The 17248-nt window shown below is 33.4% G+C and overlaps 1 protein-coding gene across 1 annotated transcript; it reads left to right on the top strand.

Annotated features, from left to right (window-relative positions):
• Window positions 1-13322: 13322 nt before the first annotated feature.
• LOC107942331 (zinc finger protein SHOOT GRAVITROPISM 5) lies at window positions 13323-15679 on the top strand. Its single transcript, XM_016875988.2, has 3 exons — window positions 13323-13849; window positions 13944-14343; window positions 14781-15679. Exons 1-3 carry the CDS (start codon window positions 13732-13734, stop codon window positions 15499-15501), a joined length of 1239 nt encoding a protein of 412 aa, XP_016731477.1. The 5' UTR covers window positions 13323-13731; the 3' UTR covers window positions 15502-15679.
• Window positions 15680-17248: the final 1569 nt, after the last annotated feature.

A 17248-nucleotide genomic window follows, 5' to 3' on the forward strand; every position in this document is an offset into this window, starting at 1 on the left:
TATACAAATCAGGATCCATCAATTCATATCCAATTGTACTCATAAGGTACTATTTCAGATAGTACACTCTCGAGCCACACATGTATACAACAGGATTACCAGTCCAGGCTAAATCCTTTTTATGACATATGCTCTAAGGAGTTTGATCTGGATTACCCGTCCGGGCTAAATCCAATCTATAACATGTGCTCGAGAGGACTTATATCAGGATTACCCATTGGGCTAAATCCTTTTTGTAAAGAGGTCAATAGGATTACTCGTCTGAGCTAAATCCCGTCAGCAACAAATGCAGGACCTTATTCATTTTGGGAAATCACATATCCATCGATTTTCCATTTTATTCAACCGGGATTTAAACATTTTTCAAGCATTATCGGGCATGCGATTATTTCATACATCCACAATATTCATATAATTCAAATAAACACATTCCACATTCATTTCAAGCATATAAGTAACATTCTCGTCGTTTATCCTTTATCATCTATCGGGCATTATCATTTAATTTAAACATTTTTATTTATCAGACTTGATCGGATATGTAATCATTTCACATATTTATGACATTTAATCAATTTCTTAAACACAATCAAATCAAGCATGTAAATAAACACAATTTAGTTACACGAACTTACCTAAACAATGTTCGTGTACATAAAATCTACTAATCCGACATTTTCCTCTTTTCCGCATTCTAACTCTAAATTTGGTCTATCCGGATCTATACAAGTAAATTTTACATAAATTTATCACATTTCATATTCAAGTGAACTCAATTTACAACCTAGGAAAAATTACCATTTTGCCCCTAAGTTTTTTATAAATTCTCATTTCATCCCTAGGCTCGAAAAATGAAATTTATGCAATTTACTCCCTATTCCAAGGCTAACCAAAATTCCACAACAAAATTTACAACACATGTATTCATAAAAATTCAGAATTTTTTCATCAAATTTCACAACTTTACATTTTAGTCCCTAAATCATGTTTTCATCAAAAATCACTTTGTAAAAGTTGTTTATCTATCAACAACCTTTCATTTTCTACCATAAATTTCAAATTTTCAGCATATTCATCTATGACCCAATTTTCATACTTTGATAACTTCACAAATTGATCCCCCAAATAGATAGATTAAGTTATCTCGGTTTCAAAAATATCAAAATTACTAAAAACGGGACAAGAAAACTTACCCAATTTGGCCAAGAAAGTTTTTTCTCTCTCTCCTAGGGTTTCCATGTATTATTTTGGGGAGGAAGATGATAAAATTTATTTTTATTTCTTTTTAATAATTTATCATCTTTTAATAATTTTGATTTCCAATTTAGTCCATAGCCTTTTTCTAATTTTTCATGGATGAATCATCCAAAAATATCTATTAAATTTTCATTAATGGTCTAAATACCATATAAGGACCTCAAGTTTTAAATTCCATAGCTATTTAATCCTTCTAACTACTAGAATTCAACTTTTACATTTTATGCGATTTGGTCCTTCCTGTAATTAAAAAAAATTCTTATCAGAATTTTCACATTACATTCCTATCATATTACGAACCATGTAATAAAATAAAAATAAATTTTATTTTTGGCTCAGATTTGTGGTCCTGAGATCACGTTTCAATTTCACCGAAATTCAACTATTACACGTGTACACAAGTCAGAGAGTTACACGGGGTAGAACACGGCCTCCAGCACGAGCGTGTCCCTTAGACCACAAGGGCGTGTGAGCCCTGCACCTTGGAAAATTTTTGAAATGATGCAAAAAAAATTTAGAGGTTTCGATTAAGTCACGACTAAATTCTAATACTCCTATTGGACCTCGAGGGTCCATTTACGGGAGGTTATGAATGATTTCTAAATTTGATAGTAATTTACATAAATTATTTGTAAAATGTTCTGAAAGTTTCGGTAATGTCCAAAACTCTGTTCCGATGACGGATAAGGGTTAAGGGTGTTACACGCGTGACCTAGCTTTTCGCCCTGGGGTGCACCAGTTCTATTCGTAAAGAAGAAAGATGGATCAATGAGACTGTGTATTGACTATAGTCAGCTTTACAAGGTTACGATTAAGAATAAGTATCCTTTCCCGAGAATTAATGATTTGTCTGATCAGTTGAAAGGAGCAATAATATTTTCAAAGATTGATCTGAGATCTGGTTATTATCAGTTGCGTGTTAAAGATTTGGATGTGCCTAAAACTGAGTTCAGAACCAGGTACAGACATTATGAATTTATTATTATGCATTCGGATTAACTAATGCTCCTACAGTATTTATGGATTTGATGAATCAAATTTTTAGACCGTATTTGGATGGATTTGTTGTTGTATTCATTGATGACATTCTGATCTATTCCCGAGATGAATCTGAGCATGCTGAACATTTGAAGATTGTGTTACAAAATTAAGAGATAAGTAATTGTTTGCTAAATTCAGTAAATACGAGTTTTAGCTTTGAGAAGTTAGATTTTTGGGACACATTGTTTCAGCGGAAGGCATTAGAGTTGATTCGAGTAAGATTTCAGTAGTTGTTGAATGGAAACCACCAAGAAACGTGTCCGAAGTCAGAAGTTTTCTGGGATTAGATAGCTACCATCGATGTTTTGTAAAAGATTTCTCAATAATTGCTACAGAAAGATGTGAAGTTTGAGTGGCCTGAAAAGTGCCAGCAGAGTATTGAACAGTTGAAAGCACTATTAACTGAAGCACTAATTTTAGTTTAGCCTGAGTCGGGTAAAGAGTTTGTGATTTTTAGTGATGCGTCATTGAACGGTTTGGGATGTGTTTTAATGCAAGAAGGCAAAGTGATAGCTTATGCTTCTAGACAATTAAAGCCGCATGAAAAGAATTATCTGACACACGACTTAGAGTTGGACGCTATTGTATTCGCATTGAAAATTTGGCGACATCATTTATTTGGTGAGAAGTGCCACATATTTATCGACCACAAGAGTTTGAAGTATCTAATGTCTCAGAACGATTTGAATTTATGACAACAAAGATGGCTTGAGTTGTCGAAAGATTATGAGTTAGTGATTGATTATCATCCAGGGAAAGCGAATGTAATTGCAGATGCTCTGAGTAGAAAATCTGTATGTGCTTTATGAGCGATGAACACACAATTAACCTTATCTAGTGATGGTTCGATTTTAGCTGAGTTGAAAGCTAAACCGGTGTTTCTTTAGCAAATTCATGAGGCTCAAAAATGTGATAATGAGTTACAAGCTAAAAGATTACAATGTGAGTCACTACTAAATCAGAGTATCAAATTGGATCCGATAATTATTTACTATTTTGTGGTAGAATTTGTGTACCGAGAAATCCCGAGCTTATTCAGAAAATTTTACACGAAGTATACAGTGGTTGTTTACCTGTTCACTCGGGGAGTACTAAGATGTACAATGATTTGAAATAGTTGTACTGGTGGTCGGGCATGAAACGAGATATTTCATAATTTGTTTCGAGATGCTTGGTTTGTCAACAGGTTAAAGCCAAACATCAAGTGCCTTCGGGACTACTACAACTAGTGATGATACCAGAGCGAAAATGGGATAGAGTTACGATGGATTTTGTATTGGGGTTACACCTATCTCCAAAAAAGAAAGAAGCTATTTGGGTGATAGTTGATCAATTGACAAAATTTGCACATTTCATTCTAGTACGTATAGACTTTTCACTCGATAGATTAGCTGAATTGTACATCTCTGAGATTGCAGATTACACGGGGTGCCAGTTTCTATTCTTTCAGATAGAGATTCGAGGTTTACATCGCAAGTTTGGAAGAAATTGCAAGAAGCTTTGGATATGCAGTTGCACTTTAGTACTACTTTTCATCCTCAAATAGAGGGTCAATCTGAGAGAGTTATTCAGATTCTTGAAGATATGCTTCGTTGCTGTGTTTTAGAGTTTGAAGGCAACTGGGAAAAATATTTATCGTTGATTGAATTCGCGTATAACAATAGTTTTCAATCAAGTATAAAGATGGCACCTATGAAATTTTATATGGTTGTAAATGCAGAACTCCTTTGCACTGGATCGAGCTTAGTGAAAAAGATTCACGGGGTTGATTTGATCAGTAAGACCAAAAAGAAAGTGAAAGTAATTAGCGACAGTTTGAAAGTAGCTTCAGATCGATAGAAATCATATGTGGATTTGAAACGTAAAGACATTGAATTTGAAATCGGTGATAGAGTGTTCTAAAAGTATCACCATGGAAGAAGATTCTTCGATTTGGTCGCAAAGGAAAATTGAGTCAGTGATTTTTCGGACCGTACGAGATTATTGAGAGAATAGGGCTAGTGGCATATCGACTAGCTTTACCATCAGAGCTGGAAAAGATCCATAATGTGTTTCATGTGTCGATGTTACGACGGAATCGATCAGACCCATCGCATATAATTTCTCCAACAGAGATTGAAATTTAGCTTGATATGTCGTATAGTGAAGAACCAATCAGAATTCTAGCTTGAGAAGCTAAAGAGTTGAGAAACAAGAGCATCGCTTTAGTGAAGGTTCTATGGCAATGTTACGGTGTTGAAGAGGCTACATGGGAACCTGAGAAAGTTATGATAAAATAGTACCCTAACTTATTTTCTGGTAAGATTTTTGGGGACGAAAATTCCTAAGAGGGGAGAGTTGTAGTAGCCCGTTTTTAGTCAAATCAGAACAGTGGTTTCAAGATAACAAATCTGAGGTCAAAGTATTTATTTTATTATTATTTTAATGTCTACAGCATGATAGTATGATTGTGTAAAAATTTCGTTAAGAAATTTTATCGTTTGAATGCTCAATCCGATAAAAAGGATTAAAACGCGTAAAGTGTAAAAGTTGGGCTCTAATAGCTAAAGGGGTCTAATAGCTATGGAAATTTAAAGCGGAGGTCTTTAAGAGGTAATTAGAACATTGTTAATATGAGTGGACAAAGATGGACATGAATTAAGTGTTTTAAGTAGTTAATTAATAAGGTTAATATTGTAAATTGATAATTAAATATATTAAAATATAGAAAACAAAATAACAAAGCATGCATGTTCGTCTTCTTGCCAAAATTTGAAGAAGAAAAAGCCATGGGAGAAGTTTAAGCATTTAGCCATTGATACCTAGTGCATGTAAATGTAATTTTGCTCATTTTTAATGATTTATAGGTTTTTGGAGTCGTTGTAGCTTAATCTATCTAGCCTAGGGACTAATTTGCAAAATTTTTAAAGTTTAGGGTTTTGCCATTGATGAATATATATGTGTTTTGATGTTTGATGATAGAAAATGGATGGTTGTTGTTAGATAAATAGCATTTGTTAAGTGATTCTTGATAAAATTGTCAATTAGGGATTAAATTAAGAAATGTGATAAATTGTGTGGTAAATGTGTGAAATAATGAAAAATATGGGCTGATATAAGTATAGGCTAGCATGGGTGTGGACTAAAATGCATGAATTTGCATTTTTATGAACTAGGGACTAAACTATAAAGAAGTTGAAATATTAGGGACAAAAGTGTAAAATTTTCATAACATGAAATTTAGATAATATTGAATATAATGATAATTAAATGAGTTAAATTTGATTATATAGATCAAGAAAAGCAACGTACAAATCTAGATCGGGGGAAAAATAAAGTTTGGACTAGTCAATCCTGTTGTGACATTTTTGTGATCGAGGTAAGTTCGTATGTTAATAAGCATTAATTTAATTGTGTTTTAAATGCTTTATAATTGTATTGTTAATGAATAAGACCTTACGGAAATGTTCAACGAACAATTTGCTACGTATGGAATCCAGGTTGAACCTTAAGAATAGATTATGATACAAATGACATGTCATTAGGAGTTATTGTGTTTTGGGTGCTGGTCCGTACGTTCTACCAATGGCTTAGTTTTTCGGCATGTGTTGCGAATTCTCGTCAGCTTGTGTAAGCAGCACCGTGTAGTTACATCTTGACTATCAACTTGTCTGAGCAGACCCATTGATAGCTGAGAGTGAGCATTATATGATATATGAGATTGAGATGGCTTCGGTCGTGTATTGGCACTTAAGGTGCGAGATTCTCGAGTATCCAATATTATTCCAAATGGTTCAACAGGTATATTGAAGATATAAAAGGGTAAGAGATTTAAATGTATCAGTGCAGGTATGTACGTAAACCGTATAAGCATTGAATCTATGAAATTTGAAAGTTACATGATCTACTATGTGGATGAACATATGTTAGCCTTGTGATTAAGTTGAATTATAGTGTATTATGATAGATAACTTAATTTTTGAATGAATGGTAGGCTATATTTATTAATCATACGAGCTTACTAAGCTTTATAGCTTTCTTTGTTTACTTCCCGTGTTTTATAGTGATTTCAAAGCTTACTCGGATTGGGAGTTGTAGGAGATCTCATCACACTATCAAGCTATCATTTTGGTACTTTTGAACTTGTGTAATTGGTTATATGGCATGTATAGGAGTTGTGGTTAATATGGCTTATATGTTTGTAATGTTGATAGCCATGTGATTTAGCTTATTTTGGCATATGTTAGTATATATATGTATATAAGTGTGTCGTGGAAACACATAAGAACTCTTGAATGGAACTGGAAAAGAGATGTAACTCCAGTTCCTTCGGAAATGGTAAGATCTTTGGCGCAAGAAGAAGGGGCTGATCCGTATCATCTTAACTTGGTTCTGATTTCTCTATTTTTTTAAGAATACCGCTTCTCCTACTCGTATCGAATAGAACATGCTGAGGCAAACCTTCTTTATGTAAAACCTGCTTGATTTAGATCGGGAGAATCGTACGGTTTTTTGTTCCACTTCCCATTCCTATTTTAATAGGAATGGGACTCCTACTTTTTCCGACGGTAACAAAAAATCTTCGTCGTATGTGGGCTTTTCCCAATATTTTATTGTTAAGTATAGTTATTATTTTTTCGCTCGATCTGTCTATTCAGCAAATAAATGGAAGTTCTATCTATCAATATGTATGGTCTTGGACCATCAATAATGATTTTTCTTTCGAGTTTGGCTACTTTATTGATTCACTTACCTCTATTATGTCAATATTAATCACTACTGTTGGAATTTTTGTTCTTATTTATAGTGACAATTATATGTCTCATGATGAAGGATATTTGAGATTTTTTGCTTATATGAGTTTGTTCAATACTTCAATGTTGGGATTAGTTACTAGTTGTAATTTGATACAAATTTATATTTTTTGGGAATTAGTTGGAATGTGTTCTTATCTATTAATAGGTTTTTGGTTCACACGACCCACTGCGGCAAACGCTTGTCAAAAAGCGTTTGTAACTAATCGGATAGGCGATTTTGGTTGCATCCTGTGTGCATTTGGGTTACCATGGAGTATGTTTGGATATGTAAGTATGTATATGGCTCTTTAATATGTGGTTTATAATTGTTATGTAAATGTCTTAATTGTGTGTTTGTATTTTGAGTACTAAATGGCTCAATTTTGAGATATGGTAAGCATGTTGATTTAGGCACAAAGCCTACTAAGTAAGTTTGATTATTTAGATGATTGTGAGAAGTCATATTGGTATGTTTGTGAATGTCCAATTGTGGTATTTATGGGCCTTATAGTTGTTGGTATTGAAATGGCATGATTTAGGCTTGGTTGAGATTGGTTTGAATTCCTATTCATGCTATGTTATATATCATTTGACATGTTTAGGTGGATGCAAATTTGGGTGAGAAAGATGGCTTGGAAAATAGCCTATTTTTGTCTACATGGACGTGTACCTCAGCCGTGTGTGACACACGGTCAGGTGACACGGCCGTGTGTCCCCTGATGTTTATTTAAAAACCAAGTCAATATGCTCCACACGGCCCAGCACATGGGCGTGTAACTTGGCCGTGTGTATAAGTCAGTATACCCTACAGGTTTGGCACGGCCCAGTACAAGGCCTGTGACACAGGCGTGTCTTTAGCCGTGTGTGACACACGGCCAGGCCACACGAACATGTGTCCCCTATACTTTAAAAATTTTCTATGTTTTCCAAAATTTTTCCTAAGTTCTAGATTTAGTCCCGAACCACTTCTAATGCTTGTTTTTGGCCTCGAGGGTTCGTGTTAGGGACTCTATGATTGTTTTTGTATGGATTTTAAATTGATATGAGAATTGTAATTCGAATTGCACGATTGTTTATGAGATTAGTGCGGTAATACTTCGTAACCCTATTCTGGCAACCGATACGGGTTAGGGGTGTTATACAAACATTTAAAAGGAGAGAGAAAGCTATTAGTCATGATTTTCAAAGAAGAAGTAGTAGGGAGAATGAACTTGCTCACTAAGTTATTCCCTCGTGCATGTCAGTATTGGCTTCTTGACCAAGCTTTGTGCTTTCTTTGACAAACTTTATTTTCTCTCTTAATTCTCTTAGTAGCATTTGGGAAAAGTTTAAAACTAAGGATAGCTTAAAGGTTTTGGGATCACTGTATTCAGCAAACTCCATTAACAGTTGATACTTGGTAAGTATCAATGAATCTTAAGCTATTATCATGGTTATTGAAGGGGCCTTAGAGTTCCATGCTCTAGGATTAGTTTAGAAGGAAACTTCCAGGTTTTGGGTTTCCTGATTTAGCATCCCTGAAAACTTGCTTAGCTTTTTTAAAGGATGAAAACTGATGAGTTAATTATTTATGTCATAGCTCAAGAGACATTCAAAAGTTCTAGAGACAAAGGCAAGGGACTTGCGGTCTTAGCCTTGCTATATTTTCTAGTGAGTTCCTTTATACCCCATGTGTGTGTATTATGCTTCTGCTCATGTCTGGTTCAAGGTAAGTTCACTTGTTTGGTGAAAAAGTCTAGTCTTGCATGTTTGTGAAAACGATGAAGAACTTTACTTTATGTTAAGTCATTACCCTATTTTCACTCTAAAAAAGGAACCATATGTTCAAAATAAAGAAAAGGATTCATGGCGTTGCCTTTGATGGTATGTCCATTGAATTGGTAGATCGAGGTACATAAAACATGACTCTGTAATGAATTCATGGTGTTGCCTTCTATGCAAAGTGCATTGAACTAGCAGATCGCAGTACATGAACAATGGTTATGTGACCTCTAGTAAGGCAGGTACATTGCAAACCAGACTAGCTAGCATGGTAAAGGAAATGAACGGAATGATTAATCTCTGAACACGAACCCGAGTTTGGCTAACACAAAGAAGGTTGTCTGCATGACAATGGTTATGTAGCCTCTAGTAAGGCAGGTACATTACAAACCAGACTAGCTAACATGGCAAAGGAAATGAAAGGAATGATTGATCTCGGAACACGGACCCATGTTTGGCTAACACAAAGAAGGTTATCTGCATGAATGTATGGGCGTAATGTATGCACCAAAAAGCTTAATTTGTTATGAATCTGTGCAAGTTTGGTCTTCGCCAATGGGTGAATCGTGTTTACCACTGAGGAGGATGGGTCTCTTTGTTTACCTAAGACATAGGTATCCAAGTGTCTGCCTTAGAACTCACTAAGTTCTATGAACTTACTCCATTTATCTTTCATTCTCAAGATCTCCCAAAGAATAGGAAGACTTAATACCTTTTACTGTGAGAATTCTAATATTTAGTACTATGCATGACAAACATGAAGCGGGATGAGTTCATCGATTTACCTTTTTTTAAGAACTATTATTTTGTAACTAAAGTCTCATATGCGCCTAATCATAGTGTTCTTTAGTTGCTTTTGGAAAAACTTTCATAATCCAAAATGTTTTGACTCACTAATTGTAAAGGTTTAAAATTATTATCTCACGCACATTTAGTTGGACAAATGGAACTCGGGTCTCCGTCCAATACTTTTTCGAAAATGAAGAGATTTTCTTTTGGCTGTAATGCGCCAATCCTAAACCCTCCACGAGGAACAAGTTTCGAGCGCTACAAATACTCTAAGAGTAGTCTTGCATTTGTAAAGATGAAGTCAGAATTGAGAAAACTAATCAATTATATTTTATTGAAGACAATAAATTAATTATCACAATTTTTGTAACTTTCCATTTTTTTATTTTTTTTACCGTAAGTCTCTAATGGCATGATTTGCTTGAACTTAGGCAAGTGATTATAAATTGCAATTATTTCTATAATTATATAAAAATTAATATTTTTAATCATAAATATAATAACGGTTAAGGCAATTGCTTAATATTTATAGTTTATTGTGGTAAAATGGATTTAAATATGTATATAAATTTGTGCGTGATTTTGATGAAATAATTTTTTTTTAATCTTAGGAAGATAGTTGTTCCGTATGGGTTAGTAAATAATAAGAAACAGAAACTAATTTTGAAAATTAAACGACAAGATTTATTTGAATTTACTTAATTTACGTATTACTTTTATGTTCTTTTTATAATTTAATATAAACATAATAATTTTAACTCAAAAGAATAACTTCATTAAAAAAGTGTCATTTATTTAAAAGATTAATATTTTTTTATTTATTAGCAGGAAATAATTGTTTTTGTGCATTTATTAACATGAAACAATGTAAATATTGCGTGGCACATATACAATTTAATTTTTAAATTCAATTGAAAATGAAAACTAATTAATATAATTTATTTTAAAATTTTAATTCTAAAAGTGAGGTCCACATTTATTAAAAAAGAAAGTATTTTAAAATGATAATAACTAACTCAAAACCGAAATATTTATGAGGGAGAAAATTAATTTTTTTAGATACATGGTAAGTCTTTTATAACCTTTTAGATAATTTTTGAGAATTTTTGCTTTTCTAGGAATTTTAAATTTTTTGTGAAATTAAGGTAATTTTCGTATTCGTTTTGTGATATATAAAAATTAATCGTGTATTTAGAAAGAAACAATTTCTTGGCTGTGAATTTTTTTTTTCTTTAAATTGTTTTAGCAGTTGGCGTTTAGTGGGTTGTGACATCTATAAATAGTTGTCTAATATAATTCATTGAATTTTCAATACAAATTGTGAAACATGACTTATTAATTTGTAATAATTCATATTTCTTATCTTTGGTTGGTTAAAAAGATAGCGAACAAATGTCTCCATCATGCCGACGAGAAAAGTTTAAAATGATGAGCAGCTCTGGTTCTTATAACAAGCATTTTTCTAAATAAATAATTAACATTTTTATTTATCACCACAAAAATTATGAATAGATTACATCCAGTATGATATGATAACTATTTAATATACTAATAATAGAGCCTTCAATTTCAAAATTAGAAAACCTAATTAATGTTTAAAACTAAATATTATTAATTAGTTTTTAAAAATGCATTAAAAACACTATATATTTTGGCACAACTCTTATTAATAACATGTCTCTATCCTATGTAGCTGCTTTAAGCCAGTGATTAAAGGTAGCTACTATAGATCTAATAATTTCAGATACAGTAATAACACAGATGCAAATATTAGTATTACCATCAAAATTCATATAATACAAATTATTACTATCAATTTTTCTATAACATCTATGTTTATTTCTTAAAGTTCTGTCTGTTATATACTTATAATAACATGTTGTTATAAACAGATAATTATTTTAAACTTACCATATCATACCATATAAAATAAGTGAGAATTATGTTCAAAATAGAAATAAAGTGAGAATCAAATCAAACAAAACTAAAATGTGTATAGCATGTGCAAAATTATTACTTTTATGTATATTTTATTTTACATTCTTTCACATAATTAATTATGAAGTTCATAAAACTAACGAGTTCAATTAATTAGTATAACTTATCTACCTTTAAAAAATATATACATGAGATCAATTTATAAGTTTATGATATTCTAAATTTATTGTAAAATATTTAATTAAAAAACTTAATAGTTTATTGAATTAATATTTTTAATTTCACTCATTGAAGATCATTTTTATTTAATAAAATATAATTAATAGATTTTTTCATGTAAAATTTAATTTTTTTATTGTAATAATATTTTAATTAAAATCATTTTTATTAATAAATATAATTAATAGACTTGTTTATATGCTAAAAATTATAATTTTACTTAAATTTTTAAATAATATGTTGTTATAAAGAAGTAATTTAATAAGAGAAATGTACTTCATAACTATTCTTACTGTGTGGGGATGGCAGGAGCCCCCATCTCCTCAACATGGAAAACTTTTCATTTAGGCCCTTTAAAATTTTAAATTAGTAAAAGTAAAATTATACTTTAACCCCTTAAAATGATAAAATTTTGATTTAATCATTTAAAAATTATAAAGATATAGGCTATTAAAATGGTAAAATTGTATTTTTACTATCACAAAAATTACAATTTAATTTTAGTCCCTTAAAAAAATTTCAAATTTTGCCTCTGGTTATAAGTGAATTGTTTTAAATGATTAAAATAAAAATATAGAAGTTGATTCTACTAAAAATTTAGTTATTTGATAATTGAATTAAAATGTTGATTGAATAAGTGGGGTGGTAAAAAGATTCTGTTAATATTTATCGATATATTATTTAAACCTCTATAGGGTTTACACAATTCCATGATGATAATTAACGATGTTTTATGATAAAAGGATACGAGTGTTTGTTGGAACCCATGCAAACCTATTTCATATACAGTCAATATGATCTTATATATAATATATCAAAATAAAATAATATCACAATGTAGATAGGTTCTTCAATTGAGTTGAATTTCATCACTCTAATTCTATCTTTAGCTCAAATATTTTTCATTCAAAACTTTATTTTTTCAACTTTTTTTTATATGTATAGCCAAAATCAGTATCTACCACAATAACTTTTTTGAACTCATTAGCTGAGTGATATAACAGTAACTTTCTGGCAAATAGAATTATTAGGGTTCCAATATCCCTTTTTCTTTATTGGAGAAAGAGTTACATAATGAGGAATAGGGCAAATTTTGAAGGATGGGGGAGGAGATTTTAAATAACTAAAAGAAAAAGAAAGAAAAAAAAAATCTCTTATAGAAATGATTTCAACCTTCTTGAAAGTGACAAATCTTGTTTCCCTCATCTTTAGAAAAACTGAAAGAAAACAGTACTAATTTAGGGTTTTAGTTCACATTTTGCTTAATCAAACAAATAATCCATTTTCACCCCTCCCCCCAAGATTTACATCTCAACTTTTTCTCACAAAAGGGAAATGAAAAAAAAAAAAAAAGAGGTCAGGTGGAAATGGAAGGGTGGTGTGGCCTGCAGTTACTATTCATATATACAAATAGGAATAATATATGAATAATAAAGAAATAAATTCATGCAAATTACTGTGTGATTGAATAATGACAGTTTGTTTTGTTGTGAGGATGTTTTTTTGTTCCTGTCCAAATGCCTGTGTGTTGTTATGTGGGTGTGGGCTCCCAAAACACAAGCATTTGTGATTGAATCAGCCCCCTCTCCTCCTCTCTCTCATTCAAAGGAGCTTTATAAGTAAGACTTGCTCAACCTTACCTGTTCATGGTGGGGGTCTAATTGAAACAGCAAAACCAAGAAAACTTTTTTTAAATAAAGCTTAAAAGAAAGAAAGTTGATGGCAGAAAGCAATAGCTTTTTCTTCTTCTCCATGTTCCCTTCCCTCTCTCTCTGATCCCCATTTTCCTTTGTGTAGTATTATCAGTAAAGCTGAATTTCCTCTCCCCCACTAGCTACTCCAAGCCAAGCCCTCCACCACCTGTACAGCTAAAGCAAGATTGATTGATTTGTTTTTTCACTTCAAACTCCATCACCCACACCACACATATAGTGAACTGCAAACCATCACTATGTTAGACAACTCTTCAATTTCTGCTGCACCCCTTCCATCTTCCTCCTCTGATCCCCTCACTCCTTTGGAAAATGGGGCCACCCATAAAAGAAAAAGAAAGCCAGCAGGCACGCCAGGTTGTACTAGCTTATATGTTTTAATTCATTAGTTAAATACCCTATTCTTTTGTTTTTTGTTTTGTTCATAATTGAATTGATTTTGTGTTTGTAGATCCTAATGCAGAGGTGGTTTCTTTATCTCCGAAAACGTTGCTGGAATCGGATAGATATGTTTGTGAGATCTGCAACCAAGGGTTTCAAAGAGACCAGAACCTGCAAATGCATAGGAGAAGGCATAAGGTGCCATGGAAGCTGCTGAAAAGGGAATCACAAGAGGTGAAGAAGAGGGTGTTCGTTTGCCCCGAGCCAACCTGCTTGCATCATGACCCTTGCCATGCTTTAGGTGATCTGGTTGGCATCAAGAAACATTTCCGGCGGAAACACAGCAATCAGAAACAGTGGGTTTGCGAGAAATGCTCTAAAGGTTACGCTGTTCAGTCTGATTACAAGGCTCATCTCAAGACTTGTGGCACCCGGGGCCATTCTTGTGACTGTGGCCGTGTCTTTTCCAGGTCACTCTCACTTCACTTCTTCATACCCCCAAAAATACAACCTCCTTCTCTTTCCTCTTTCCTCTCAATTTTTTTTCCACATTCAAACCCTAAAAATACCCTCAAAATCCAAGAATGATTTCCTCTTCCCTATTCCCCATAACATGTTTTTGTTTGTTTACTTAATTAAAACCCAATTACACGCAAAATAGTTGTTTACAGACACTAGAATTCAGACCCCAGTTCATTTTTTAATTAGTATTTTCATACAGGAAACCTAGTCTCATAATCCGACCTATAGTTAACTAAAATCAATTTTATATTGCTTTGTTCCTCGTTAACCCTACATGAAGAGGACTTGGTTGCTTCCTTGACTTAGTTTGTTTAATCCAAACTTGATTATTTAAAAAAAAAAACCTGGAACAGTCCAAATTCTCATCTAATCTGTGTCGTTTCAGGGTGGAGAGTTTCATTGAACACCAAGATGCTTGCACCACTCGACGAGTTCAACCTGAGTTGCAGGCGCAGCTGCAACCTGCAGCAGCCTGCTCCTCTCGGACGGCTTCAAGCACTAGTCCTTCAAGCGATGCCAACTTTAGCATCGCCCCATTGCATGGATTGCCGATTACAAAATCAACGGAGCCTGTTTTCTTGTACAAGCGTGTGTCTGGTTCAGACCATCAGCGCCAACATCTGCAACACAATCTTGAACTTCAACTTCTACCTTCATCAACCGCTAACTCGAGGGATTCAGATGAGGAGTACGCTACTCATTTGAAGCTATCGATAGGGTCCAACGACGGTGGCGAAAAGAATGCAAGTAAAACGACATTGGAAGCTAGTAGGTTGAAAGAGTTCGCAAGTGGGCAGCTAAAGTTGGCCATGGCCGAGAAGGCCTACGCCGAAAAGGCTAGACAAGAAGCTAAGAGACAGATCGAGATGGCTGAGCTTGAGTTCGCTAGTGCAAAGAGGATAAGGCAACAAGCGCAAGGTGAACTGGAGAAAGCTCAAGCCTTGAAAGATCAAGCCACAAAGAAGATAAGTGCTACAATCATGCAGATCACTTGTCAAACTTGCAAGCATCAGTTCCAAACATCAACAGCTGCTGGTCCAGATGATGAGACCTCACTTGCTATGAGTTACATGTCTTCAGCCACAACAGAAGGGGAAGGAGAGTGACGGCAAGTTGATCATGCAATGATGAATGATCAACCCCCATTAGCCCTTAAATCTCTTTGTTCTTTGATCTGCACGTTGAGTTTTTCTTTGCTTTGTCAACTAGTTTTTCTTCACTTATTCTAACCACTATCGTGGATTTGATATAAGAAAAAGAAGAAGAAAATGGTCGTTTTAAGCAGTTCTTGAATTGATTTACTATATCTTCATTTGTTTAATAGAAAAAAGGGGGGGGCGGGGGTAGACATTGCAATTTAATTAAATGCAGTGTGAAGTACAGTATCTATATGAGATATATGAACAAATGGTCATGCCTTGAGATTTTCTCAACCTCTTATTGCACTGCTACACCTGCAGGTATGCCATGTGAATGTTTTAAACATCAGGGCACATTTTATCGTCCGCTTGACTTCAAATATGCTGAATCCCATCATAAAGCTTGGAGAGAAACCTATCATTTCAGATTATTCTTCTAGCCACTAGCCCAAGTCTTATATATACGAGTGTGTGTGTGTGAAACTTATTGAATAATCCTAGATTAGGCACTGACATATATGTTTTGTTGCAATATATTTCGAGATATACAAGTTGTGACTATATTTAAAGTTGAACCGGATTAGACCATAAATTGAGAATAGAACTCTCTATGATGGGTTTTCCTACTAAAGTAAGATAAAAAGGAAAAAGAAAAACATGCTGAGGCTCACAAAATTTGTAAGTTGTATTTTAGCTCAGCAACTCACGATGGGTTTTCGTTATACTTGGACCAAAATGTGTAAAGTTTATAATAAAAACAAAACATTGAAAAAAAATTTAAGGATAACAACAAAACAAAGGGTGTTGGATTTATCTTTCCCCTAATACTATAGCCGGTTGATGCGGCTTTTCCCTTTATAAATTTTTCTTTTTGTTTTTGTCGGAAGCATTAAAATAATGGGAAGAAAAAGAAGAAGAGTTCAAAACATAATGCTTGGATTGCTTGTTAGATTTTAGGCAAATTTAAATTTCAAAGGGTCTGCATGTAAATTTAAGCCAAGCTTATGTTTATTTTTTGTCTTCTTAATGAAAATATAAATGAATGAACGACACATGGAATATGAAAATCCTCTCTTTGGGGTATTGGAGTTTTTACACATATTGGGGACCATTTTAGCTAGAAAATAGGAAGGAACCATTCAAAGATGGTGACCCATAGATTCAACCCCAAATTGAATGTTGTAAAAGAAAAGAAAGGAAGAGAGAGGAGGAAGGGTGGGAAAGGAATGTCATTTTCATTGCATTTGTGTCCTTTTAAATGCTTATAAAAACACCATGTTTTTCAGTGCCACAGTTGAAATGGTTATAGACAGGCAATGGTCCTTCTCAAACATAAACAACACATCCAATTCACTTAAAAAACACACTCTCTCTCACACTTTATCAGATTCAGCAGCAGCTATGGCAGAGCAGAGGGACACACTGCCCTTTCCCATTAAATTTTGTTTTTCATTTGAGCCAAAAATTAAATGAATAGCAGTTGTAGCAAAAGAAACACTTTCCTCGACCACCATATTTGCGCCCTTCAATCCTTCAACCCCGTATATATATGTAGCACTAGCTGTGCCTGTGTAGGGTATTTTAGTTCAGCCAAAGGCAAAGGTGAAGCAGCCCAGAAGGGTTTCCATTATTTATTTTTATTTTATGTTTTCTGGGTTCTTTATTTATTATTTATTTATAAATGAAGGGGTTAAGGCTTAGATCTTGGGTTTGG

The sequence above is a fragment of the Gossypium hirsutum genome, chromosome A01 (genome assembly GCF_007990345.1).
Source record: "Gossypium hirsutum isolate 1008001.06 chromosome A01, Gossypium_hirsutum_v2.1, whole genome shotgun sequence".
Taxonomy (NCBI): Eukaryota; Viridiplantae; Streptophyta; class Magnoliopsida; order Malvales; family Malvaceae; genus Gossypium; species Gossypium hirsutum.